This window comes from Hermetia illucens, chromosome 5 (genome assembly GCF_905115235.1).
Source record: "Hermetia illucens chromosome 5, iHerIll2.2.curated.20191125, whole genome shotgun sequence".
NCBI classification, from domain to species: domain Eukaryota; kingdom Metazoa; phylum Arthropoda; class Insecta; order Diptera; family Stratiomyidae; genus Hermetia; species Hermetia illucens.
In genome coordinates this window covers 84,006,561-84,032,717 of record NC_051853.1, presented here as the reverse complement: position 1 = coordinate 84,032,717, position 26,157 = coordinate 84,006,561, and the positions used below count along the sequence as shown (strand labels likewise).

At 37.0% G+C, this 26,157-nt stretch overlaps 1 protein-coding gene across 6 annotated transcripts in view; it reads right to left on the bottom strand.

Annotated features, from left to right (window-relative positions):
- Positions 1-26,157, bottom strand: part of LOC119656735 (high mobility group protein DSP1) — a 70,563-nt gene that overhangs the window by 22,496 nt on the left and 21,910 nt on the right. Inside the window, exons 1-2 of one of the 6 annotated variants that reach the window (XM_038063280.1) lie at positions 25,324-25,445; positions 22,676-23,527 (exon numbers count right to left, since the gene is read on the bottom strand). In XM_038063280.1, the coding sequence (XP_037919208.1) occupies positions 22,676-23,302 (627 nt within the window). In that variant the 5' untranslated portion in view covers positions 23,303-23,527; positions 25,324-25,445. Of the gene's footprint in view, positions 1-22,675; positions 23,528-23,645; positions 24,183-24,939; positions 25,446-26,157 lie in introns of those variants that run through there. The other 5 variants (XM_038063279.1, XM_038063278.1, XM_038063277.1 and 2 more) reach the window with 5 other exon arrangements.

Below are 26,157 nucleotides of genomic sequence, written 5' to 3'. Positions count from 1 at the left end.
TAATTCAAATTTACGGTTCAACCTCATTTTCGAGCTTCGAAAAAGGATAGCATTATCTCATGAACACTTTTTTAGAGCAACATATTTTTAAAATGATTGATAAGAATGTTAAAAATACCCCTGAGGTACCTCTTACCATATAAATTAATTGCATAATTATATCATCACCTCACAGCACTTCAATGACGCAAAGCAAGCAGTTGGACTTTAAATCGATTGCATATTCATAAGTATTTCAAGTTTCTTTTATATCAAATTCTCTTTCCACCTCAATACTGCCGTTAATTAACCTACTATAGTTACAAAAAATACATGCGGGCGGAAAACAATTATACAACCCAGCTGCTAATCTGGGGAGGTAAAATAACCACCTCATTATATTGTAAGAATGATGGAATAACGACTCATGCTCTTTGCAAAAAAATACTTTCTAAAATACACATGTATACCGAGGAAACTTTCACCTGGTCTATTGGTGAACCGGTTGCCAATTTCGATCGCCATTTTTTGTTTTGCTACCAACAGAAAGTTCTAAAATGTGTACTCCTTTTATAAGAACTTCAGGCCAATGTATTGAAATTGCCCTTTAACGGAATACCTAGTGTTCCGTGAAAAAAAAGCACGTTTTCATTTGCAATACTTTGGTATCTTTGTGTTAAATGACCGTGCGATTATATAAGATTGATTCAGCGAATTTTAGATAAGCTTCAGCAGACAATGCCAGTCAGTAAAAAATGAACTGATGAAATAGTACTAGCATTGATTTCGATGAGCGTAATGAAATCGAATTTCGGTAATCAGCAAATTAAAGTGGACTAAATGTGAAATAAATAAAAGCAATCGATATGTATCTTAACATGTTTTGAAACTAGATTGAACCGTAGCAATTTAAGCATCATTCAAGTTTGAAGGCTGTGTAATTTGGGAATGCTCGAAGGCGTAAACATTTTACAGAGCTTCCTTTATGAATTTAGGGAAAGTATATTTGCTCATCGAATAATTATGACCCGAAAATAAGGAGCAAGATACAAGCAAAGATTGATAATAAGAATTATGAGAGATTTATTTCATTCACACATTTAATAAATGCGTTTTGCAGAAATTCAGCAATGGTGAACGTAACTCATGACAACGCATTGCGTCCTCTGCCAAGCAAATAGCTGAAAGAATGCCGCTTACATTATTAGACAGCACCAAGGTCAAGGTATCCTCAACTTCAATAGTCTATCCAATGTGTCTATCAGATATGTGGCCGATTACAAACATTTCTATATATAGTACGATTTTTCCCCTTTCATACTGTCTGTCCTAAAATAATAGAGATTGACAGAAAGCGCTAAGAAAAATTCCTTCTCAATAAACAAGGCTTTTCGACATTTTACAACAATGCACGCAACAGACTCAACGTGTGTACCTACATATTATAAATCATTCGATTATAGAAAACGAGGAAAAAAACGTATAGTGAGAGCCAGGCAAACAAAAAAAAAACTACATGAATGTATGATATTTCATCGTAAATTTGAAAGGCCATTGGATACAAAATTAAATTGGAAAGTTAAATGACTAATAAAAAGTACGAACTAACAAACCGGTCGGTCCTTGAATGAATCAAACAAGTTTCTTGTATATGTTCTTTAAGAAGTGTGGCGGAGAAGTCAGTGAGTAAGTATAGTAGTCGATGTGTAACTCAATCGTTGAAAGTTGTCGTCTTTGGAGGGGAATCTTTTTATTGAAATGAGTGAGAACTACATTCAATGTTGCGAAATAACGGCAATATCACAGAATATTTTCAGCGCATGATAGTAGATTACCGAAATTTTGGAAACCACGAACGAAGGAATGTTTAGCCACAGTTATCGACCCACATTTATGTCTGAGTTGCTGCGAAAATCTGGAATACGGTGAACTAAGTTTGCAGGCCCGTAGTTTATATCAGAGAAATTTATTATTTAAAAAGATCCCAAAGTAGTTATATATCTCGTATTCGGATCAACTTCTAGGCAACTTCCTTACAAGAAGGTATTCATTCATTCACTCATTCTATTTCATTTGTAACATTTTGAAGCAAAATGGATTTTTTTTCGGAAATTCGTTGAAGCTTTTATATAATAATTATATGCTTATTGATTTTCGCGAAAATCGGTCACACTTGCATGTTCATAGGTAGTTTTCTCTCCGTTTTATCTTCTCAGAAAATTACCATAGTGGAAAACAGCATATCATCTTCTGGCTTTAAATTTTCATGAAAAGTCATGATTTCAAATACATTCTGAAATTCACCGAGATCTGCAAAATCTCTTGAAAACTAAACTGAAAAACGGAATGGTTGACAACTGAAATGAATAGTCGCTGTCCAGTCTCGTAATAAGATTTCCACTATCATCTCGAACGTTCGGACGCCTGGAGAAGTATTAACTGTAATGTGATTTATGAGTGTTCGTTTATGAAGACTCTACTTCACAGTTGAATTGGTAGAATTTAAACTCATTTGCAGAAAATTGGAATACACACTTAGTAGTACTAATACTATAAAACTGTTCGAAACAGAGCTTTTGAGCAGCGATATATGTATCACTAACCTTGGAATGTAGTAATTGAATAGCAAAAGTCTGTCATCTCAGTACATTGTTTTTCAGTTCAGAAAATTTTTGTGGATTTCGACAATGGCTTCCCGAATCTTCATTCTAAAGTGACTTTTACAATTTCGTATTAGATTTTTCACTTTAAAATATTTTCAGTACGTTTGGCGGCCATCCTACTATAGTGGGTCCACCACATGGCACAATCGCCGTTGTCGCTTTCTCTCAATGCGTGACCTATCTACTGCCATTACCGAGCGTGGGCTGTGTAGTGGAAGAAAGCCCAGTCAAACGAGCTTAGAGAAATCCGAGGGTGTTCATGAGGAATTCAATTAAACTAGGCTCGTACACCTCCAAAGGCACCGCTAGCTCAAACAACGGCAGCAGGTGAACGATGGGAACACATCCTCTTCACTGGCGAAAAGCAACAAGCGCACAATCATCAAAACGGCAGAGTCTCGCTTACGGGCCATCGGCAGTTATCTACCATCGCCAAAACCCGTAATGAGTCAGGTATTCGCGTCGGCAGTAGGACACTCCTTGTTTTAAAATCGAACAAGAAGTGTATGCCTGCAGTATTTTTGAGATTGTGGTAAGACTTCCCTCCGTAAAGTACAATTGACTCAAGCGCGATACATCAATTTTCCAAATTTGGTGGGCTTAAGGAACGGCCTATTAAACAGGACTCAATCCAATGGACTGTAACGCGAAGTTAATTTTGGAGACATGGACATGCGCCAAGTATCAAATCAGTTTGTAATCACAATGCAACTGCTGCATTGGGAGTGGAGCCGATTGTCTCCTCAGAAAATTTCAAATCACATTTGACGACGAAAATTGAAAATTTCATGTTTAGGTGAGTTCAGATCTGCAAACGGCGCGCACACTTTCGGCAATAGAATATGAGTGGCCATGTGGATATACAGAACACGAGCATGTTACCTGCTACGATAGTTTGAGTATTAAATATTTCTTAATTTCGTCCAAGCATAGGTCTGTTTCTTACTGCAGCCACTTGGCTTGGCTGGATGGCAGACCGGAACTATTGGAGAGAAACCTTCTTCAACGGTTTTTGAACCACGCACCCCTCTTTTTTTCGGCTTGCATCCAATTTTTAAGAAATTCCGAAACCAAATCTTTAATCCTGCTACGATCGCCTTAGGCTTAATTTCGCGGCTTTTGACCTGAATATGTCACATACTCACGCTGCGCCCAGGGCGGAGCTAAATCAGCTTCTCTGCCCTGGACTACACTATAAGGCGTCTGTCTTTCTTGCAAAACTGTTTCTATGTTTGTCTGTCACGAAAACTTCGAACTCCCATGAATGCAGGAACTGACATGCATTTCCGTTGAGCTTAACGGGGCTTCCCATACAAGCAAACGGAATTGGTCATTTTTTACTGAATACAAGATATCAAAGGTTCCGGCTAGTACTCTCTGAAACAAAATTTAGTTTTAACATTAGTTGCGAAGTAGGGACGGGGTTGGTGAAATAGTGCAGCCTTAAGTCATAGAACTCATTCCCAGAGACTACCTAACCGAAAAATTGATGATAGTGATATCTCTGAATGAGCTCTAAACCTTAGAACAACACCTCGAACTATTTCTTTTTTAGCCTGAAATAATAGTAGGATACTATTGACAGTTCTTCTTCTTTCTTAGAGTGGATTAAGTTGTATTTTCATATGAATTTACTATTCCTATTATCCATGAAGTTCCTGGGTCTCGAAAAACAGTGCACAAATGAATTATTAGCTATGTACAAATATTCGGGCGCGCAAAAGTTTCTGAGATAAGAAAAACACAAAGCTTTTCATGCCAGGAGCGTCCATTTGTTTGTTCACATGAATTTATTTTTTATGGGTTGTGTGTGTGTATAAGATGGAGAAGAGGCAAGCCTCAGACCTCAGGTTCATTGTGCTCGATTTCCCCGTCTCACGAAATATCCCGGATTCGTTTATGTATCGTAGGATTTCCGTTAGTGGATGATGTTAACCGCTGCAGTTGGAGCATATCAGCACCAAAAATTTGATTTTTTATGTGTCCATAGGCGTGGCCGCACACAAAAAATTTTGAGTTTATCTCGCTTCCTCATTACAGAATGGATACGTTACATCTTGAAGAATCCCTATTCTGAACATATGCTCAGCTAGCGAGTTATGGCCAGTTAGAATGCTCACAATACTCCTGCAAGTCTTCCTGCTTTTCGGCAGCATAAATTTTGCAGTATATTTGTCTGATCCTGGTAGGAAAACTGTGATGTGTTTAGCAGCATTAAGACTCTGCCACCTGGCATTATGAGAAGCTTATTCGCAGTTTTTGATAGCATTATTACGACCCCCATTGCTAATTCAGGTCCCGAAATGGGGGAAATTGAACCCTCTTTTGCTAATACACCCGGGATTTCATACCCCTCTACACCACACTTGCTAGGTAAGAGTTCAGTTTAATAAAAGGACTACTCAACGCCCTCAATGCAGTTTGACTATCGTTACAGATTGCGCTGTGCCTGCCCTTTAACCGCTCTTTAATCACCCAAGTTGCTACTCTTAGGACCGTATTGCCTTCGGCCTGAAATACCGTTGCCTATTGCCCGAAGGGGTCCACTGTTGACTACTCCAGAACTCTGTCGTTTTTTAGCTATCGGTGTAGAAAACGACAGTATAGCCTGTAACACATTCTTCTATGGATTACTACAGTTTTATTCCAAGTATATTTAATGCAATTCAAGCAATAGGTCTAGAGCACTGGGACGAGTACAAGCATCCACGACACAACCGGGACACGAGGCCGAGTAGCTAAAATTCAACCAACTCGACCATCGCATGGTCATATTGAATCATATGACAATGAACCATTATATTAGTTACAACTCAGAATGAGATAACTACGAAGGTATTCAAAGCTGGATGTTTGGAAGTATATGAAAATGCAGTTTTTGAAATTTTGATACTGAAAGATGGCAGTCACATCCTTTTTGCTTGTCCAATGTGTCCGGAAAGCTGTCGTACGGAACGTCGCGGTTCAAATCTCACTGGTGGTATTTGTATTGTGATATGCCGTCGGACACCAGTCGATGACAGCTGTGAAATAATCTCGGGAGAGCACAATGCTGACCACATTGCCTCCTACAGGCTATCCTGTAGTGTACCGTTACGGTCTTGAATGAAGTGCTCTAACGCACTTCAAGGACCAGATCCAATTGGATTGTTGTGTCAACGATTATTAAATTAATTGTGATGAAGTGAGATCAGATTGTTATATACAGTTTAGTATTTAACAACTTAATAAGATCACTATTTCGCACTTTTTGATTGAAAGGTTGAACTATCTTGTCCAGTACTTGCATTTTATTCGACCACAATTGTTTCAGAAATTATGTTCCATTGTTCTTATAACTTTTATGATTTCTCTCATACGTTTGATTGCTGTTTTGCTTTGGTCAATAATTGGATTTTCTACATTTCTACATCCATATATCGATGTGACTCATAAAAATCTATTTGTCTTCTATATGCGAAATCCGGTTGTCATCATCATTTTATTTCCTGACGTGTTCAGAAAGTGAGAGAGAGACATCTAACCAATTTCAAATGGTTACTGTGAGCTGTATTAGTTTCGTATGTCTTTTATGGACTAAAAGGATTTTGTATTAAAAGCATCAATAGTTATTTTCATGTGGCCATGTTTAAAGAGCAAAAGTTCCGCTTTTCGCAACTTATTGTTCTAACGACCTGCCGTAACTTTAGATAATTTTGACGACTTTTATCTTTTAACTTTGTATCTAACGAATCAACTGGATACTGATGTTCAGTGGCGATTTAATTATAATATATCTATTTGCAAGCTGTTGTCCTACTGAAATTTGGTATTATAACTTGTACTTATTGGGAAACTGAAAAGCGAGGGACTGAAGCTTTAAAAGACTGAAGTGATGGCGAGCGAATCACTCATTAAGGAGAATTCTCTCCAATTATTCGGTAAACCTTCAATATAATTCAACTGGTAGCGCTTGAACCGTTATCGGTTGATTTGATAGATGATGCTCTCCTCAATCTGAGAGAATTTATCACTTGTAAAGTCTAAATCGGCAATGACACTGGAAAGTGGCATGTCCTTCATAGAAGGAAGTAGTAAACAATACTAATCGAAACATTGGCCTAATTCACGTGATTCAGAACTTTCACCCATAATCAAAAAAAAAACCGCCTTCAGAGAAAAAATCGCTATGAAACTCAGCGACACAGAAGTCTGCACAAAAGTGTTAAATCTGCTATCTACAAAGTATTCAAATTTAATTAGCACAAGATTTAGTCAGTCAATAATCAAGTTACTCATTCGCCAAATATTAGTTTTCCTCCAAATCTTCTGTTTACATTGTCGTATTCCATTGAATAATACCTCCAGAAAACGTGACTCACTATTTTGGGAAAAAATCATTTGAATTCATTATTTCTCAAGCTCATTCAACAATAGCAAACGATTTAATAAAAATCAAGACCCAGCCACTCTGCATGTATATTCGCATGCGACTCCAGATTTAGACAAAATCATTATCTTATCTTATCAACAGCACAATATAATAAATGGGCGAAGTCTGTGCTTTGCATTGAGCGTTCCATTCAATTCGGTCTGGTCAAAAATCGACTCTGTAGTATATGTTATACATGCTGTTTCCTATAATGCCGGTGATACAAATTCCAAACGAGACCAACCACGTGCTTCTATAGAAATAAATGTATTATATTTGCCGGGTGTATAATCACTTCATATTGCGTCATGCCTACACAGCAACAACGTTAAAACCGCATGTTTCCAATTTCGTCTAAACATCCGTCTAGCAGAAAATCTCTCCAACTATGATGTGTTGTCTGGGTCGTCTTTGGTATGTATAATATAATTGGAAAAAGCCGCTTAATTCCATCTATCCATCCATACAACATCCATTTATATTAAAAGGTTCCATTCACCCAAAATAATAATAAGAAAGCAGCAAAAAAAACGACTGAACGTTGTTACTTTACACACCTGTCGAGTGTGCTAATTCCAGTATTCGCCGTTCAAATTATGTATATCGAATGCATACAAAGAGAGAGTCGAGTGTATTATAATCGAGAGGGTATAGTAGTAAAATGTAGCCTGTCTCGTTGCTTGCTTGATGCCTTCGCCTGGCTACTTGCTAGCTATTCAAAGTAAAACTTAGTGCTGCCTTTGCTCAATATATATTGAATTGTATATGGGAGAGTGGCAGTGATGTGGACACTTTTTGTAGGTTTGGTTTAAGGTTTTCCTGCGGTTATCTCGAACAATCTGAGCAGAGGGTGGCTTGACCTTATTGTGAAGGAATCAGCGAGAAGTTATTTTAGACACGACTAAGCTGTTTACAAGAAGAAAATTCCTTACTGTCATAAAATGAATGGTAGTTTGTGAAGAAAACATCTTACTAGTTGACGAACAATCAACATGATTCATGGTTTCGCTGAGACTGAAGCTGAGATCAATATTTAATATACGGCAGCACCCATTGAAGATCGTAATCCTCTTATTTCCATTGCAATGTCCAACTGTTAATGGGCTCAGATTACGTTGGGAAATGTAGAAGCAAATGAACTTTCTCAACTGAGGGGTTAAATCTTTGAATACCTCGCACTATCAACAGCATCACTTTCGTAAAACCAGTCCTGTTGCTTGTATGCCAAAACTTTAGGGAGAGTTGGTTCGTTTTTTTTTTTTCAAGAACACATTAATCTAAGGGTACCACTTCGAGTACCTAAAGTATATTTCTTCAAAAAACGGGAGGTAAACCTCAATCTCTGCTGTATGGAAGTTGATTCAAATTTGAAATTATTTATACAGGAGATGTGCCTTATTTATATACTGAAAAGTGACCTCAGGTACTGTTCAGGAATCACTTCTGAAATTAAAAAAAAAAAACATTTATTGCTTGCAATTGTATGACTTCTATCTTACAATCACACTGTGCAAACTTATCAGAACTTTATCTGAAAATCAGTTTTTCGTCCTCAAGCATTGCATCTTAATACACAGTCCAATTCTTTCTCGACTTCCCCTATAATAATACATATATTTACGCTATGTGTCTTATGTGTGCAAGCAGCAGTCGAAATTATATTTCGAGCAGTTAACGAAGAAGAGCACATGGTTTGTCATTTAGATTCGTCGTCGGTACGTCATCAATGGATCCGTAAAAAAAATGGAAGACGAGCCAACGAACGTATGAATGACACACAGCATTCCGTGTAGGTTAGTGCTTGCCGGCTCTATATTATTTCCTTAAAGAAAATGCTTCTGCCATATCATGTAATGCCTGGCTAGTGCATGGCCCCCGAAGATGATAATAATGACGACTATACGGACGACATATACCTACGTTAAGTGAGTGAGAAGACGGTTGACTAGATGTCGTCTGATACTATACTTGGGGAATTGGATTTTACAAAGTATGTTGTTGCTACAGTTATCATGATGTGATGCTAGAGCCGACGACGACGACATATAGGTCTTAAAGTATAATATGTATATCAACAAATCACAGGTGGTATTGAGATGTGAGGAATCAATATGTGCGAATGTTTATGGGTGATTCTCCGTAAATGCCGATCTGATTTCTGGAATAAGGCGTGATGTGTTAATCTAAACTGAGGTGAACCGTGTTAGTTTTGAATGGAGAGTGTTGTAGGAGGAATATGTACACAATTCAAGTAGAGTAGATAGATTTGTGTTGTTTACGTTATCCTGCAAGTTATTGAAGGCAAGTGGAAGTGTTACATTTGTTATGAGCGGGCTTTGCATTTTGATGTGAAATTGGAATACGGTCCTTTCGCTAGTGGCGTGAAGTTTCTGAAAGCTATTTATCCTGATTTAACAAATTCAGTTCTCATGATGCATCTAGTGCAGCGTCGTGATCTATCGCGAGAAGGATTAACTGTGGCATAGAATTGGATTTCTTTGAAGTATGGTGGTCGAAGAGCCCTATTTGGAATATAGCGCGTTGTCCACATCTACGAGCCATCGCTGCCAGTTCCTCCCAGAGCTTTCCTAGAAACATGCACTCACCCTCTATTGGTTTGTTCTGTAAATTGAAAAATTGGCTTGCCCTCCGACTGAAATTACTTCAAATCAAGCATTATATCCACTAGATTTTGAGTTGATATAATTGTGGAGAGAGAGGGTATTCTGAGGCAATTACATGTCCTTACGTCATACCAACTATATCCATTTTTGTTATGGGCCATTGGCGTTCAATGCTCATTGGACCGAATGTGTTAACCGTTCAAAATTTAGGAAAAATATTGTTTGTATTACACAAAAGAAAAAAAAAACTATTAGATTAACATTGTTCGACTGAAGCAAATTAAGGAAGGGATTTCTACGTCCTTGCACCCTCGAACTAGGCGTCGAAATTAATCGATATGTGCATATACAAAGCATTGTTATTGGCTGTCCTCGATGAAGCTTTTTAGAATGTTATCCGAAATTTAATGAAAATTAGGAAATTAATGGGAACTTCATGCACCAGATCAGCCTTTCCGTTAAATTTCGATTTCAAGATATATGTTACCTTATGACGATAGACATCAGTTCCCGAACAGACTCGTAATTGTTTGTGTTGGGACTTTTCATCTTAACCTAGTAACTTTTCTTTGAATAAAAACAACTCAACAAATCCAAAGCCAGCTATAAAAAATCGCATAAAGGCAACGCTATAAGTAGCTTGAGTCAATCTCAAGAACTCCATTTTTGAGTTTGATATGAAATTTGTTGCTCAGTTTTTATTATTGTTGAACTTTGAAAAAGAGAACAACAATTGTTTTACCATTTATCCAGCTACCTTCTAACTATATCACGAAACCTTTATGGTTGCTATTTGGAGTAATGAGTTTAATACCACCAAATTGCTCCCACACAAGGGGGGGAAACCCAAATAGACAAATTGATTAGAAGAGGAGGAGAAAGTATGAAATTTCAAAAAGGATTAAGAACACCTCAAGACGCACAGCATAAAGCGGGTTTTAACAATCAATCACTCTTCTGCAGTCATAGCGATTTCAATTTTTTTTTATTCTAACAAGCCTATTTGATGGTCATTGACGGCGTGGTGGTTGAGTCGGTAGAGCAGTAGCTTCTTGATCTCGCTACTCCAGGTTCGAATCTCTCTAGTCTTCATCTTTGTGCTTATCTCTGCTGCTGTAAACTTATCATTTGAGCAGTATTAAATGAAATTGAAGCACAGTCCCATTGAAAATAAAATATCGGTGAGAAAAATGACAGAAAAATGATAAGTGTTCGTGTAACTTCCCCAGCAGCTGCTACTTAGGCCTAGTATTTACCTGAATAAGCAGAATTTACCTGTGTTAATAGTTTTCATTATTAAATCTTGGCTTTTTTGCCCTGGCGTTACGAATTCACTCAAAGTATTCCCTATTTTAATATAGTAAAAGATTGTGCGATTTTAGAGCTGGTTGAACGTCAGCTTGCCCCGATTTTTTTTGTATTCGTTTTTGTACTTGTCTTTCTTTTGATTTTTCATGATTTGCACAGTATTAAGTGTAATGATAATAAAATCGAAGCATGTTCTCAATGAAGAAAGAAATTAATAACATGAAAAAAAACTGTGCATATTATATAAAGGAATGAACAGAAAATGTATATATTCCCGACTTATTGCAAAATGTGACTAAAAGAGATAGAAATTTGTCTGCTAGCGAACTGCATATTTCCATATTTTTATTTACTATAGGAAAGTTATCCATGCGCCAGATAAGGACGGACTTCCCGATTATCATTTTCCTCTATTGAACACGGAGTCTGATTCATTTTCGAAATATGCACCTGTACTTCGACAAAGGTATCGATGGTCCCAGAGTACTCGCCTTCTCCAATATGAGCGAGAATTTCAGCAACTTCAGCTGATCACTCTGGACGAACTAAGATGTTGGGACTCAGAGAAGGAATCGCACCTCTCTTTCGGGACTATGCTTTTTGTACTCTGGAAGTCGTAGTCGACTTGAACTAGATGACGTTACTGCCTGTGTGCCATCATGATGTGGAATTCGTTTCTAGGTGAGATTTTGATTGTAAGAAGACTGCAGATTAAGGAGCTTTACAATGTAACAGTATCACACGATGACAGAGATTTCCAATATAGATAAAAGAAATGCTTTTTAAGAAGAGCTGCACGAAATCCAGAATAAACCTGATAAGGGTGATATTTTTATCATGATAGGTGACCAGAATACGAAGATCTGATACTATATTACTCGAACTTGTGAACGGATAAAGATTTGTCAAACTTCCGACTTCCAACATTTTGACATTGGCTTCAAATTGTTTGAGTATAGGACCTGCCATATGGTAGAAGACTTCGATTAACCGGTAGCGAACATCTAATTAAAACAATCATATTGTGGTCAACAATAGATTTAGCAATTGCATTTTTGATGTGCGTAATGAGCGGGCTGATATCGGCCTCGAAATAAGACTATCATTTAACAGTCACTTGAGTATCACTTCCGCGCCTACTACGTACCGGATACCGTTCAATAATGAGGAAACTCGTGAATAGCAGAAATCTTGGAGAACCAGAAACAGAATATTCATGTGCTCAAGATCGCTTCGCTATTGAAAGCGCTTTTCTCCCTAGCACAAGTAAATTTTTTGGTCATGACCCAAAACGTGAAAGAAAGAAATGAAAGACTCTTGGAAAATTTGGGTGGAAGCACAGCAGTTTGTCAGAAACCAATAGCGATGGAATGATTGATACGCTTTGCCCCGAATATGCGCTTATGGCAACCATCGAATTAGTATAAAGTCAAAATGAAAATTTGGTTCCCACCATAATGATAGTGTTTACTAATCAATCTATTTACTAAAGGTACGTCCTTCGTTGACCAAGACATTTATTTAGAATTTGATGGTGCCAGAACACCTTGATAAAGAATAGTGGGTTATGATTTTGTGCAGTTTTTTTATGTAATGTTGATTACCCTCTATGCTCTGTTCGCCTAAAGCTCGTGAAGGGCAAGCACTTCTACATATCGTCTGTTTTAAGATAAATGTTTTTTTTTTCAAATTTCAAGAAGGAAGGAAGGAAGGAAGGAATAGGAAAATCCAGGGCAGTTTAATTTCGTTTAAAAATTAAGGGAGGTGTTTATCAACGAAATGAAATCATACACATATAAAATAATCCATTTTTTTAAATCAACATTTAAACCCGAGCACTGTGGCAGTTTTTGATATGAAAATTCTTTTAGAAGAAGTCCTTTATCCATTCGATAATAACTTTTGAAACCAATTTTCCAGTTTCTAGGAAACACTAATCAGAAGAGCTACCTTTCCATCGTATTCGAAATTACGCTTCATAATCACCTTAAAGCTATCATAAGAGGAAGACCTTAGTTAAAAATAATGGATTAATTTGTCATCCAGCCTAAAGCACTTTAGATCAGATAAATTAAGTACCACCGTCAGTCGCATAGACTGCTTTATGATGTATTTTATAGATATATTTGCCTTGCAGCTGCCAGGTGCATTTTAAATTAGCTGAAAAACGATTGAAGCAAATAAACTGAATCGTAAAATTTTTAAATTCATTGTTTTGGAAAGGATTTTAAATGCTGATTAACGAGCATTTATTAGTTTGATCGTTTTATTTCCATTCAATTTATGGTTTAATAAGCTGGGGGCATATCTGGACTTGATATCAATTTATATAATAATTATTTCATTCGTTTGAATATCATTTGAAAATGCTTAAATTTTTGACCCATTGAAGTGATCCCAAATCAACGGAGGCTAAGGACCAATTTTGTCTGTCGAATTATTGAAGAAGAATAAAAAAGAAAACAAAGTAATGACCATGCATCCTTTTAGTTTTACTCTTGTGCCTATGATCAGCTCCTGAGATACTTTGAAACATTTCACTACTCAATCTCTCAATCAGCATTTAGATGGCGTGTTCTTCTCCAAACAGTTTTCAGAATTCTTAAACGACATTTATTTATTCAGCCAATTTCCCATTCCATTCATAAATTCCTTGAATAACTAATTTACAACCAAACAGGGCAAAAAGAAGAGAAATTGATTATAAGATTTGATTGTTCTGATCGAAGCTATGCCCAGTGGAGCAAAGTATAGCATACAAATTAATATATTCAAATTATCTTGATATTAGCATATGAAGAGATTAACATATTGATATGCGTAAGGCTTTTGAAAGAGGTAGTTAAGATTCAATTCGAAAAAAATATGACTTAGTTGCCCTCAGGGTAAAAGTGTAGTTTTATGCTGTGAATGACTTTTTCTCACATAGACAATTTTTAATTACAGTAAAGACGACAATTGCAGTAGTATCAAGGCGTGGTTGCGGATTAAAATAGAATATGTAATTTATCATTTAAAGACAATATTCAGAAGAATTATCTTGAAATTAACATAATGTCAATGAATTCGATATGTAAAAAGTGGACATTAAAATGTCAAAACCAATATGCAAATAGAGGAAAAGCTTTATTTATCATATCCGCCGATTAAAAAAGTGGAGTGATACTCTGTGACCGTGGAATTGATAGTTTTTATTTTTGATCTGAATTTATTGAAAATAGAACATTTTTTATCGTGGATCGTAATGTAATATGAGAAAAATTGTAGGAAAAATCAATCAGTGCTATATAAGGTAAAGTACGCACCATTAGACAAAATTATGTATGCGTACCCCAAATTGGAGGAAATGCAGAAAATTAATAGCACGCCATTGACTATGCAAACTATGATGGTGTTACATTTCGCAATTCAAGTACACAAAACTCAATAAACTGATATTGTAGTGAAAGCCACTTTCGTAAACATGCCCGTCACGGCCTGTAAATATACTTTCAATAAATTTAATTAAAATGTTCACATTTGTATCACCCGTAGCACACAAGCCTCAGTTAAAAAGCTGATCAGAAGTAAAAGCCAAATTAACTGATATTTAGTTGATTTAAATGACGTCAATCCGTCTCATTTTCATAGCCCTCGGCCTGGCCAGAATAGTCAGATTGGTTTGATCAACCGCCTTACTGGCCGGTGTGGTTTCTATGTATTTAAATGATTTCGTATTATAATTTAAAATGTATATTTTACGAAGAAATTATTATTTGCAATGCAAATAGCATAATGAATAAGGTTTAATGACAAAATTTCCATTGTTAGATTTGATAAGAAAAACTGAGATGTACTATTTCGGTGATGGAAGGCCCCATATTATCGGCAGAAATTGACATTGTATTTAATCTCAATTTGTTCTGCAATATGTATGTGTAAACTATTTGTTCCACTTCTGTGGCAGCTCACACTTATTAATCAGGTGAACCACTGAGGAAACCAAGTTACAATTAGATAGGTCATTATAAGCATGTGTATGTGTACCCATGAAATTTTAGAAATTGACAAACTTCACACACCATAAACTCACTAATCGAAAACGTCAACCTAGCGCGAGATAGCAGAATTTGCCAGACTTCTCATTAAATCAAAAGAAAAGAAGGCTAGACTTTCTATATCAGTTTGTAATGGCGCGGTTGATTGCTTGCCTGAATCAAAAGTATTTAGTAATAGAGTTCGCTCTCTATTCTCCTCGTCTTAGCTTCCTTCTAGTCTTTACTGGTGGATTGTGTGATCATAGGTAGATTGAATTATTTGAACGAATTCATCCTCGTTATCCTAGGTGGATAGCATTATAAATTAAAGCGGAGAATCTCTGCAGAGATTTTTTTTCTTTGAATTTTTCATACGAGATATGAGAAATTAATAAAGGGTGAATCTTTTCAGACAAATTTTCAATTTTCCAACCAAATTCGTAATTTTTCCAAGTAATTTCGTGGTTTTTTGAATGTAGGACGTGGCATCAAAACTTAACTTTTGTGAAAATAAATGTACTATTACCAAACATTTCTGTTGGCTATGGAACCTTGACAGAACCTTGTTGGAATTTCAAAACAAATTATTTTTAAGAATTTTTTTGGGGTGCGGAGGAAATTGTGATACTGATACTTAGCATTAATTACATAATTAATGATTTTTTCTTCAAATAACGTTTTATAATACAGTAGAATCTCGATAATTCGTATGATTAATGGGTTGGCGATTTGGTATGAAATATGTATCGGGATTACCAATTATGGGGAGTGAAATAAAGAAAATTAACTCTAGGGACTGGGAAATTTGCACGAATTAGCTGGAAATACGAATAATCAATGTATGAATTATCGGGATTCCACTGTATATAAATATACTAGATATGCATATATCAATACAGATGTTCAGCAGCATGACGAAATTGCAGCGGTCGGCAGCATTGTTGGTGTTAACACTAACATCAACTACATCTGCATTGTCTTCGTTTTGCAGCCAAAACCCTCGCCGCTGTTTCTTTTATATTCGAAAAAATGTTTCTTAAACGTAATGTGTATATAGCCCGGTTACCATTGAAGAAAATAGAAGCACTGCTTAATCGGGTAACAAAACCACTCTACAACATCGCAAATATTCTGCGATTTATGGATGGCTGCATTATTCATAATTAAAACTAAGTTGTTGAGTTCCATTGAATCTAGTTTCTTGTTATTCCCACTAAAAAAGGACGTAGAATGCATTATTTGTTGAATGTGGTGCTGAGAACCTGCTGAGATGAAATATCTATAAAAATCAGTTTTGTACGATTTAGGGAGCCCACGTTTATAAATTCATGCTTTCGTTTTTGCGCTTCTTATTACGTATCCACGCGGGCAGGTTAAAAACAAAAAAATTGTCTCCACAATGGTCCATTTTTTGTCTTAATAGTTAAATTTTGACGTTACGTTCTACTTTCTAGAAACTACGGAAAATTGCAAATTTCGTTGGGAAAACTACGAAATTGATTGGGAAAATAATGGAAGTGTTTGGGAAAATTATGAATTTAATTAGAAAAATTACGAATCGAACTGAAAAAGCTAAAATGCTACGCTGGGAATAACTACTCTGTGCGATTCCAAACGTTGGGACAGATTATCATTATCATCAACGGCGCAACAACCGGTATCCGGTCTAGGCCTGCCTTAATAAAGAACTCCAGACACTCCGGTTTTGCGCCGAGGTCCACTAATTCGATGTCCTTAAAAGTTGTCTAGTATTCTGACCTACGCCATCCCTCCATCTCAGGCAGGATCTGCCTCGTCTTCTTTTTCTACCATAGATATTGCTCTTTTAGACTTTCCGGGCTGGATCATCCTCATCCATACGGATTAGGTGACCCGCCCACTGCAACCTGTTAAGCCGTATTTTACCCACAACCAGACGGTCGTGGTATCGCTTACAGATTTCATCGTGCTGCGGAATCGTCCATCCTCATGTAGGGGACCAAAAATTCTTCGGAGGATTCTTCTCTCGAACGCGTCCAAGAGTTCGCAATTATTCTTGCTAAGAACCCAAGTCTCCGAGGAATACATGAGGACTGGCAAAATCATTGTCTTGTACAGTAAGAGCTTTGACCCTACGGTGAGACGTTTCGAACGAAACAGATTATAATAATAATAATTATAATAATTTTTGAGAAAAGTGTGTGGGCTACCAAAATGGAGAAATTTGTAGCCATTTTTACCGCGAGGCCAACAATCTGATGCAGCTGTCTGAAGCTTTGCGGTGTTTACGAAGATATTTTCAGGGTCGTATCACAAGCCCGGAAATGGTTCCTAAAATTCAAAAGATGCAATTTCGACTTTGACGGTATGGGCCGTACCGGACAATTTTTACAATTCGGCGAGGATCGCCTCAAAGCACCTTTGAAAAGGGTTTACGGTCGCCAAATAAGGGGCGAATTAGCCGAAAAAAACATGTAACAGTGCTCAATCATCCTCATTTGATAAGATTTGCTGACAAATTCTACTTGCCTATACGTCTACATGAGGCCAAGAAAAGAATGGGTGGTTTCAGGAGAAACGCCAACACCGAGTCAAGCAGGACCTTTACCAAAGAAGGTCAGCATTTGTGCTTGGTGGAGCCAAAAGGGTATAATGCACTGGGAGATGATTAAGAAAAACAACAATACGATCAGGAATGATCTATAAATTGCCTAACTGCACCGCGTAAATGAGCTTCAGCTGAAGAGACCAGATCAACATGGTCAAATCATACTGCTTCACAAGAACCTTATTCCACATGTTGCCCAAGTGATCAATATCACATTCAAAAACTTCAAATGGAAGGCTCTTTATCATCCATCATATTATTTAGATCTCGTGTCACCAGGTTTCCATCTTCTCAAATCCCAGTCGAATCAAAAATTGGCTCAGCATCAGGATAAAAATTTCAATGAAAAAATATGGGGCCCGACATAATCGTCACCATGGTTTTCCCATAATTTTCACCCCGGACCCGAATTTCCTCTCTACGGAACTGATGTTCCAGGCAATGGAATTATTGTTGCCTACTTTAGTTGCAGAGCCTTGGAAATTTTTTCACAAGTGTTCGTAATTTTCCATGCTTATATTTTTTGGTTTGGTTGAATTAATCAACAAATTAAGAAAATGCAAATGAGCAATATTGAATGACTTGTCTTGTCGATAATACTGTTAGTGTTCAAATCTCCCGCTTCTCATCTCATCTTATCTCTGCGTTAGCGCTGACTGTTTGCGTAAATTTACAGCGGTTTTTTTTCTACATCTCCGCTTGACGTTTATTATCATCTTTCACGCGCAATTCGCTTTTTTACTGTTTTCACGTTCTCGTTTTTTTTTCGTTTCTTTTCTTCTCATCCTGCTTTGTGCGGGCAATAAAATTAATCAATTAACACTAATCTTTCGTTTTGTTTATTATACCATCTCGTTCTCACCCAACCGTGAGTTTGGTTGAATCTCGAAAGAAGTCCGGTCCCAGTATTTTCAAAGAACGCATTTTTCGATCATTGTTTTTGAAGCGTTTCTCGAACAGTTAGCAATCCATAGATGCAGTAATGTTTAAACATTTGAGTGTATTAAATCCAGGAGTATATCTATTCAAATATTAATTTTAACAGTCTGCTCACTAGATCGCGGGGATCAGATTAATGTTCGAAGGTACTTATTAGAATTTCTTAATCATGGGATGGACCTGTACGGTATAACCGTCGTATTAAAATTTTATGAACGGAATCGGGTAACAATTTTTTGCTTGACGAATTAGTCCGTTAAAAATTAAATACATAAGGCCTTTAAGTGTGTAAGGAACCATTAATATTTAATAGTTGATTTGTGATTAATCTCGCTCTCTATATGAAAACAAAGGGGCACCCCAACCTTATCTAGATCGATGACAACTGGATTCATTTCTAGAATATTGAAAACTCCCAAACCTGAATTGGTAGACACGCTTGGGGGTAATACTTCTGACTCCTACATTTAGAATTTTTAATCGCGAACCGCCTTTCAATCTCAGTCAGAATTAGGCGACTTGACATAGAACTTCATAAGAAATACGTCAGCTTCTCAGACAATCGTGAAACGACGCTACTTCGAACTAGGGTCAAGCTTCTTTTAATGTAACCAAAAGCTAATAAATGCGCTTTTTCTAAATAATTGGTCTCAGTACTCATTACACTTATTGGAGATAGAACTGTATTGACCCAAAATAATTGGAAGTATTCTCGAAATATGCAAATTAATCAAACAGTAATTGATAGTTCGCTTGTGTTGCTTTCAGAATTTCATGTTGCCAGTATATTAAAATTATCCTGAGATGACGGAAACTGAGAACCTTGCCTTCCGCATTTTCAACCAAATTAATAAATTAATATTTCTCCTATATTGGTTAACCCTTCCTGGCTCTTTAGATATTGATACGTGTGAATGAAAGGTCAAGTTTATGCGTCTCTGCAACTAAAGTGTTTGCAAACCCTTCAATGAACTTTCAGAAAACACTTGGAAGATGCGTATGTTTCTTCTCTTAAGAAATGCAGAAAATATTTTATTTGCAAAAACCCAAACAAAAACCTCGAAGTATTCTTTCCTTCAATCATGAAATCTCCAACACAAGTAAATTAATAGCTCAATCCATAACTTGTAAAACAAAAAAGTTTTCAACTCATCAATAAAATATTGAAATCACAAATAATTGGTTATTTATTAATTACAATGAATCACGTGGTATTCGTATTGCAATGCATGAGAGTTATACAGCATATCGTCATCACGCTACTTGTTAGAGTCCACATGAAACCGAAATTGTGGGGAATGTATTCTGTCAGGTTCATTGAATTTCGCTTTCGTTCGTGAGCGCATTATTAATTATCCCAGAAGTTTCACATATTCTATTAGTTTGTTGTTGTTCCTATCGCTCCTGAGGCTTCACTTTACTATTTCGCACTGTGGTTTTCTAAAAAGCTGACTGTGTTGTGTAGCTTTTGCGTACCAGAAAACAACATTTTTTCTCACTCAAACAAATTGTGTATGTTGTGTAGACCAAATCAATTGTAAACCCCTAGTGTAATATTCTCGACCAGAAGAAAGAAAATTGTGAACGGAACCCATATACGAAAGCTATGCCAGAGCCAACAACCAGTTAAAGCCAAAGCCAAACCTATAAGCACGGCAACAAATAGGAACTCCGGCCAACAACAATGAATATGGCGAAAAAATATGATGATATTATTTGTTGTACGTTGCTGACTTGTAGAGGAAGCTAAATAGCGCTAGGTATTAACACAGAAGGCAACACAAGCCACGTGGTTTTTCGACTTTCGTCGGAATCTCATGTTTTGTAGACTATTCTATTATTTGTTTGTGATACGAATCCATCCGAACTTTCGGATATACACAAATATATGCATTAAATTGGGTCTATTTCCGATTTCTTCTTATTGTAAAATGGATCAGCACAGAGGGTGTAGTATTTACATTTCTAGGATGACGATGATGGGGTGATGACGCTGGTGGAAAATTATCCGTCTGTGAATTATCAACTGTTATTGATAGAATATCGCTGCAATGAATCAGACTTGAAACGACACGGAAATATGATGCAATCCGTTAATAAAAAGGTAGTCAGAGAGAGAAAGAAGACTAATTGAATGTACTGTAAATATGATATAAGTTTTTCATATAGAACCGAGTTTACGGCTTTATCAAAGTTCTGATGAGCGTTTTTCGTTTTTTACCTGAAAGGTTCAGTCGGAAGATTGCTCATTATTGTTTTTTGCATAAGTAGATGAATTCCATTCCATTCTTAAAAATATACCGTCAAAGGATCTACTCTGTACTCTACTAGCCAACACACGACAGTAAACATTTTCCCTTCAACGAGCAACAAAAAAAAACACATGAAATTGGATTCCATTTTAATAAATATGCCTAGTTTTTTTAACGCAAAGCTAGTAAAATAATTCCGGTGTGACCACTTCCTTTGATTCACATTTTGGTTTAAGAGTAATTTATTGAAACCCCTGACTGTGATTACGGTGAAAACAACGAAGAAACGTTTGATAGAGCAGTCATAGCAATTGTATATTTGTAAAATCTTCCCAATATTTTCCACCTGTACGGTTTTGCCCGGTCCGCCACACATTCAAATATAGTGTTCCACATTTTGAAAATCCTTTCTTGCTCCAAATCTATTTCATTCAATCCAGAGTTAAAAAAAAAAATCATGTAATAGGGATCTGAACTTCTCTATTTTCATTTCAGTTTCGGTGACGGCTTGACTACTCTAGATCAACATTTTTGAATGATTATTTTTCTTTAATTTAGACGAAGTCATGTGGATTTTTCAAATGTTTAATTTTTCCGTAAGATCCACAAACGCGTTGGGCAGGGTGAGAAAGGAGGGAATTTTCTCGGGACTGGAAATAGCTAATCTTTAACAAAATAAGATCAGTTATGCAATTTTGATCGGAAGAGGGCATGATTTTAACCCCGGGCCGGGCGGTTTGTCTACCTTGCACAGTATATTTCTCTAGTATCATCAATAAAACTCGTCAAGACAATAACCGTCACGCAGCGACAGGGCGAATAGCAACACTCGTCCTAAACGGGATTTGAAGCTGTTTAGCAATGATTGAAGGCGAACTTCTGTGCTACATGGATACCGCAAAGGTAACCAATAATCAGACTTTTAATTAACTAAAATGAACCGTAAATTCATAACACCCAAGGTTCTGAAAAATTGTTCGATAGTATTACCATTTCCTAGCATTTAATTTTAATTGCGATAGAAAAATAATACATTGCATTTTGCAATGATAAGTGATCAATCTTCATATCCGAGATTTCGACGTGAACATCTTGGATTTGCGGTGAATAGAAAACCGCATTACGCTCTGTTCAATGTCCATCGGATTTTTTTATCGGTAGACTATATATAACTTTCTTCTCGCCATACATTTCCGACAAAATGGCTAAATGAACGTAGTTCATGTTTAACGTCCACACCAGTCCACCAAAAACAACATTTTTGAATGTTCCGAAGAATTAAAAAATACAAAACTAAACAACATCACGTGGATGCTAGTCAATTACTTTAAGTAAAGAAATGAAAAAAAGTGTTTTCAACTTGGTCTAAAAGTTACCAGAATGAGAATTGAAGAATGCACTGGAAGGTCGCGCAAAATGAATAGCAAGACAGAAAGAGGGGGGCGAGCGCTGCTCCCTTTAAAAATAAATGAAAAAAGGTTAATACTTTTTGCGCAAGTACTCAACAGAGAGAAAGGGGTTGATGGAATGCTGGCGGTTATGATATCCCCATTCCCTTGTTGAAGAGTGTTGGCTTTTATAATACCCACACTCCTGGGTTCCGCTCCGTGGCGGCTTGACGGTGGAGAAGAAAGGTTGAGTGCGAGCGATAGCAAGAAAAATGTCTGCCAATTTTTTTCGTTCATTTATGCTTGTTTTGTGCGTTAGGGGGGAAGTGGATGCATAGACCATCAAAGTGGAATGGAATATCGCCTGAAACAATTAGAATGGGGTGTCGCTTGCTATGATTAGAAAATATTTGGTAGGTTCAAGGATTGGATGAATGAATGAAATTATATAATAAGGAATTGAATACGAGGATTAGGAGATGACTTTAGTAGTAACTTTTGTACTTACCGATGGCGGCGGTGTGTTAACGTTATGAACATTATGTTGATTTTGCTGTTGCTGTTGTTGTTGCTGCTGCTGCTGTTGTTGCTGCTGATGCTGTTGTAAAGCATTCGCTGCTTCCATTTGACTTTGATTGGCGGCTGCAGCGTACCACCATTGCGAGCCAGGCGCTGCAGCGGCAGCTGCCTGTGCTGTGGCCATATTCAAACGATAATCATATGCCGAAACGGTACCAGCATTCGATGTTGCAACAACCTGTGCCATTGTCGTCGCAGGATTTTGAAAACTACTTGCCATCTTGTACGAGAACAATTGTTGAGTGGCTACTCCGGACGTGGTACAATTGCTGCTACGTGTGACATCATTGTGGGCAGCTTGTTGTTGTTGCTGTTGTGTTTGCTGCACAACAACTTGATGTTGTTGCTGTTGCTGCTGCTGCTGCTGTTGTTGTTGCTGCTGCTGCTGCTGTAACTGCTGAACCTGCTGTTGTTGAGCAGCGGCCAATTGCTGTTGGTGATGTTGATTAATTAGCTGTTGGTGATGAAGGGTTTGTTGGTCTTGTGTTGCAAGCGTTCCAGGCCACCAGACAGCATCACTACGAGTATCCCAAGCACCCCGATGGTGCTCCGACATTTTTGCGAATTATTTTATTAACCGTACAAAGAATTTCGATAAATTTACGCCGGTAGTTAGGTTTCTAGTTTTCAGCGCTACACTAGCAACGAACTGTTCTTACAATTGAAATATTTGCCGTCGAAATAACAAAAAAATCAACACTTCACCGACCACTATATACATTGGAGCACATTAGGTGTATGTATGTTTTATATGTTTTATAATTTAGTTTATGCAGTATTACTGTAAATGAATTTTGTGTTTAAAATAGGAAAAAAGAAGTTGGAGTCTTTGAAATATTTTGAAAATTTTTGAAGTTCAAAAGTTTTTCTTTTAAAAATTATATTTCCATCCCACTTACTACCACACTATTGTATTTTGACCGTATCCGTAACGGCGGCGCTATTATTACTTTCTTCTCTTCCTAATTTCACCCCCTCGAATTCGTCAAGCCAAAAACTCTTGGAATATTGTTATACAAGTATAGAGACGTATGTTCAACTCTTCCCAAAATGCCAACAACAAAACTCAAAGAATTTTCTATATTGTGAAAACGTGAGAATACCGAAAAAATTTACAATATTTAGATGAAATAAAAGGAAAAAAATCAGTACCGAAGCGAATATAAATTTTAAACGCGCGCTCTTCTTTCCTCTAGCTTAAGCACTCCTCTTCAGGGCAGAAAGAATATGTATTTCGTCAAATGGACGACGATGATGAGGAGGAAGGAAAAAGACTGTATTTTTTCTTGTAGTATAGAATTTTGTTGGTAGTGTTCCCTTGTTCACAATGTACAGTATATGAACATGCTCCGTCCCTTTTTATGCCTATCTCTATCCCTTTCTAGCGCGCTTCTGAGATTGCCAAGTTGCCAAATTATGTTTTTATTTACACCATACGATATAGCCGCATGTAATAGCCACCAGCTCAAGCTGGCATAGCGTTCTAATGCATTTCATTCTATAAAAAAAGATCTCAGATGTAATGAATTGAAATGTGCATGGAGGTCTTAAATAGTAGGTATTCTCAATAAGTTCAAGTTAGTCGAGAAATTTTCAACCGTGGTGTAAGTTGTGTTGCTTGCTAGATTTTTCGAGATAGCATTTGTTCAGTAGAATTTTGGTTCTTCCGGCTGTCCTATTGAAAACCTTGGAACTTTTTTACCGTTGAAGATAAAAAAAAGCAACAAAATGGCATTAGTGTGTGGAAAATTTTTTAAAACAAAAGAGGAACGCGAGCGACGCTTCGCTAGCCCTTGCCCACTAATACCACTCCAAGCAGTAAAAACTTTCGCAGTATATAGTATAATTGAACCAACGAATGAACGCACACGTTCAAGCCACATTCACATTAAAAAAAGAAGATAACGTACGAGATAAACTTTTTAACATTCTCTTTTGACGTTCAAAAAGTATTTTTTACTTTAATTTCTTTCATTCTTTTGCCTATTTTTTCTACTTCTTCTTTCCTTTTTTTCAATGTAAGAAATGTAAAAATTCAATTTACAACTTGTTTAGTTAATGATATCATCCATTCCCTAGTCAACTTATATAAAATGCTTCCGTCTAGAATGAATGATTTCCGTTAAATATTCAATAATGTTTTGGGAGGGAAGAAAGTGAAACGTTATCCAGAACCAGGGACGAGATACATACGCTGGAAGACCACTTTTCATCACTTGAGATTCTTTTCATAAAACAATGGATTAAATTCTTAGGCCAACAGATTTTAACAAAATGAGCAAAATTAAAATGTGTAGAAAGAAATCGAACGGCGAAAACGACGGTTACGACGGATATAGATGCGAGATAGGAGGCCAGAAGCCGCCGACCCGAAAAAATCAATAGGTAAAGCACTATATACCGTAATATATTTTGAATAAAATATTTTCAATTAAAATTGCTTTTTCTGCACTCCTTTCTTTCAGTTTTTTGATAGAATATCGCACTTTATTGTAAACACATCGTGAAATAGCACGCGGTTGTAGTTTATTATATTTTTAGGGGAGAATGAATAACACTAGAGAGATGGGATAATACCATATAAAAGTGCGCGGTAAAACTGTCGTCTTCTTGTATATTGTGTAGAAATGATGTGAAACTGGTCAAACAAGACCAGGGAAGGCAGGCAGAGGCAGCGTGTAATTTGGAGCGTTGTTTCGAAATTTGGCAACGTCTAGGCGTAGGGTAGGAAATTGAATATATATACGGACGTACATATCTATATAGACATGACCTGAACTCATACAGCCAAGCATTCGAAAGCTAATACGCCTCGGCCATGTGGTTGTGATGCCGTCGTTATAAACCGGCATGCGAGCTAGCAGATACCAAGCAACGCATACTATCCTGAACGATTCTTGTTCGACCGGTTTCACATGTACGAACAAGAGGGACGCGCATATAATACATTGATAGAATTGATGCTAATAAAAGGCCAGGGCAACGCGCGATGGTTTACGTTGCACGAAGCGCTATGATGTGGAATGGAAAGTATTAACGAAGCGCGGGTACTGATGCATGTTATCATGAAACCGAACGAGACAGACTTATACAGCTGCATTCGTCTTACTTTTGCGTATTGCCAGTCGGCTATCGGCTTCGGCCTGGCTGGCGTGCGCTGTCAATGTATGTGTATGGGAACAGCGCCGCCAAGCATGTTATACTTATAGAATGCCTTTTATATTAGCTTGTTCACGAAAACGGGTATCCATCCTCTCCGTCTCGCTTCGATTTTTCCTCTGCAATCAGCCACCGAAACGATTTTACGAAATTTAACGACAACGAACAAACGAAGCTGATGGCTGCGCGCACGAAATTCTATTCGGTTGATTTAAATCGAAATTGGGAATACACTTGATCACAAAATTCTAT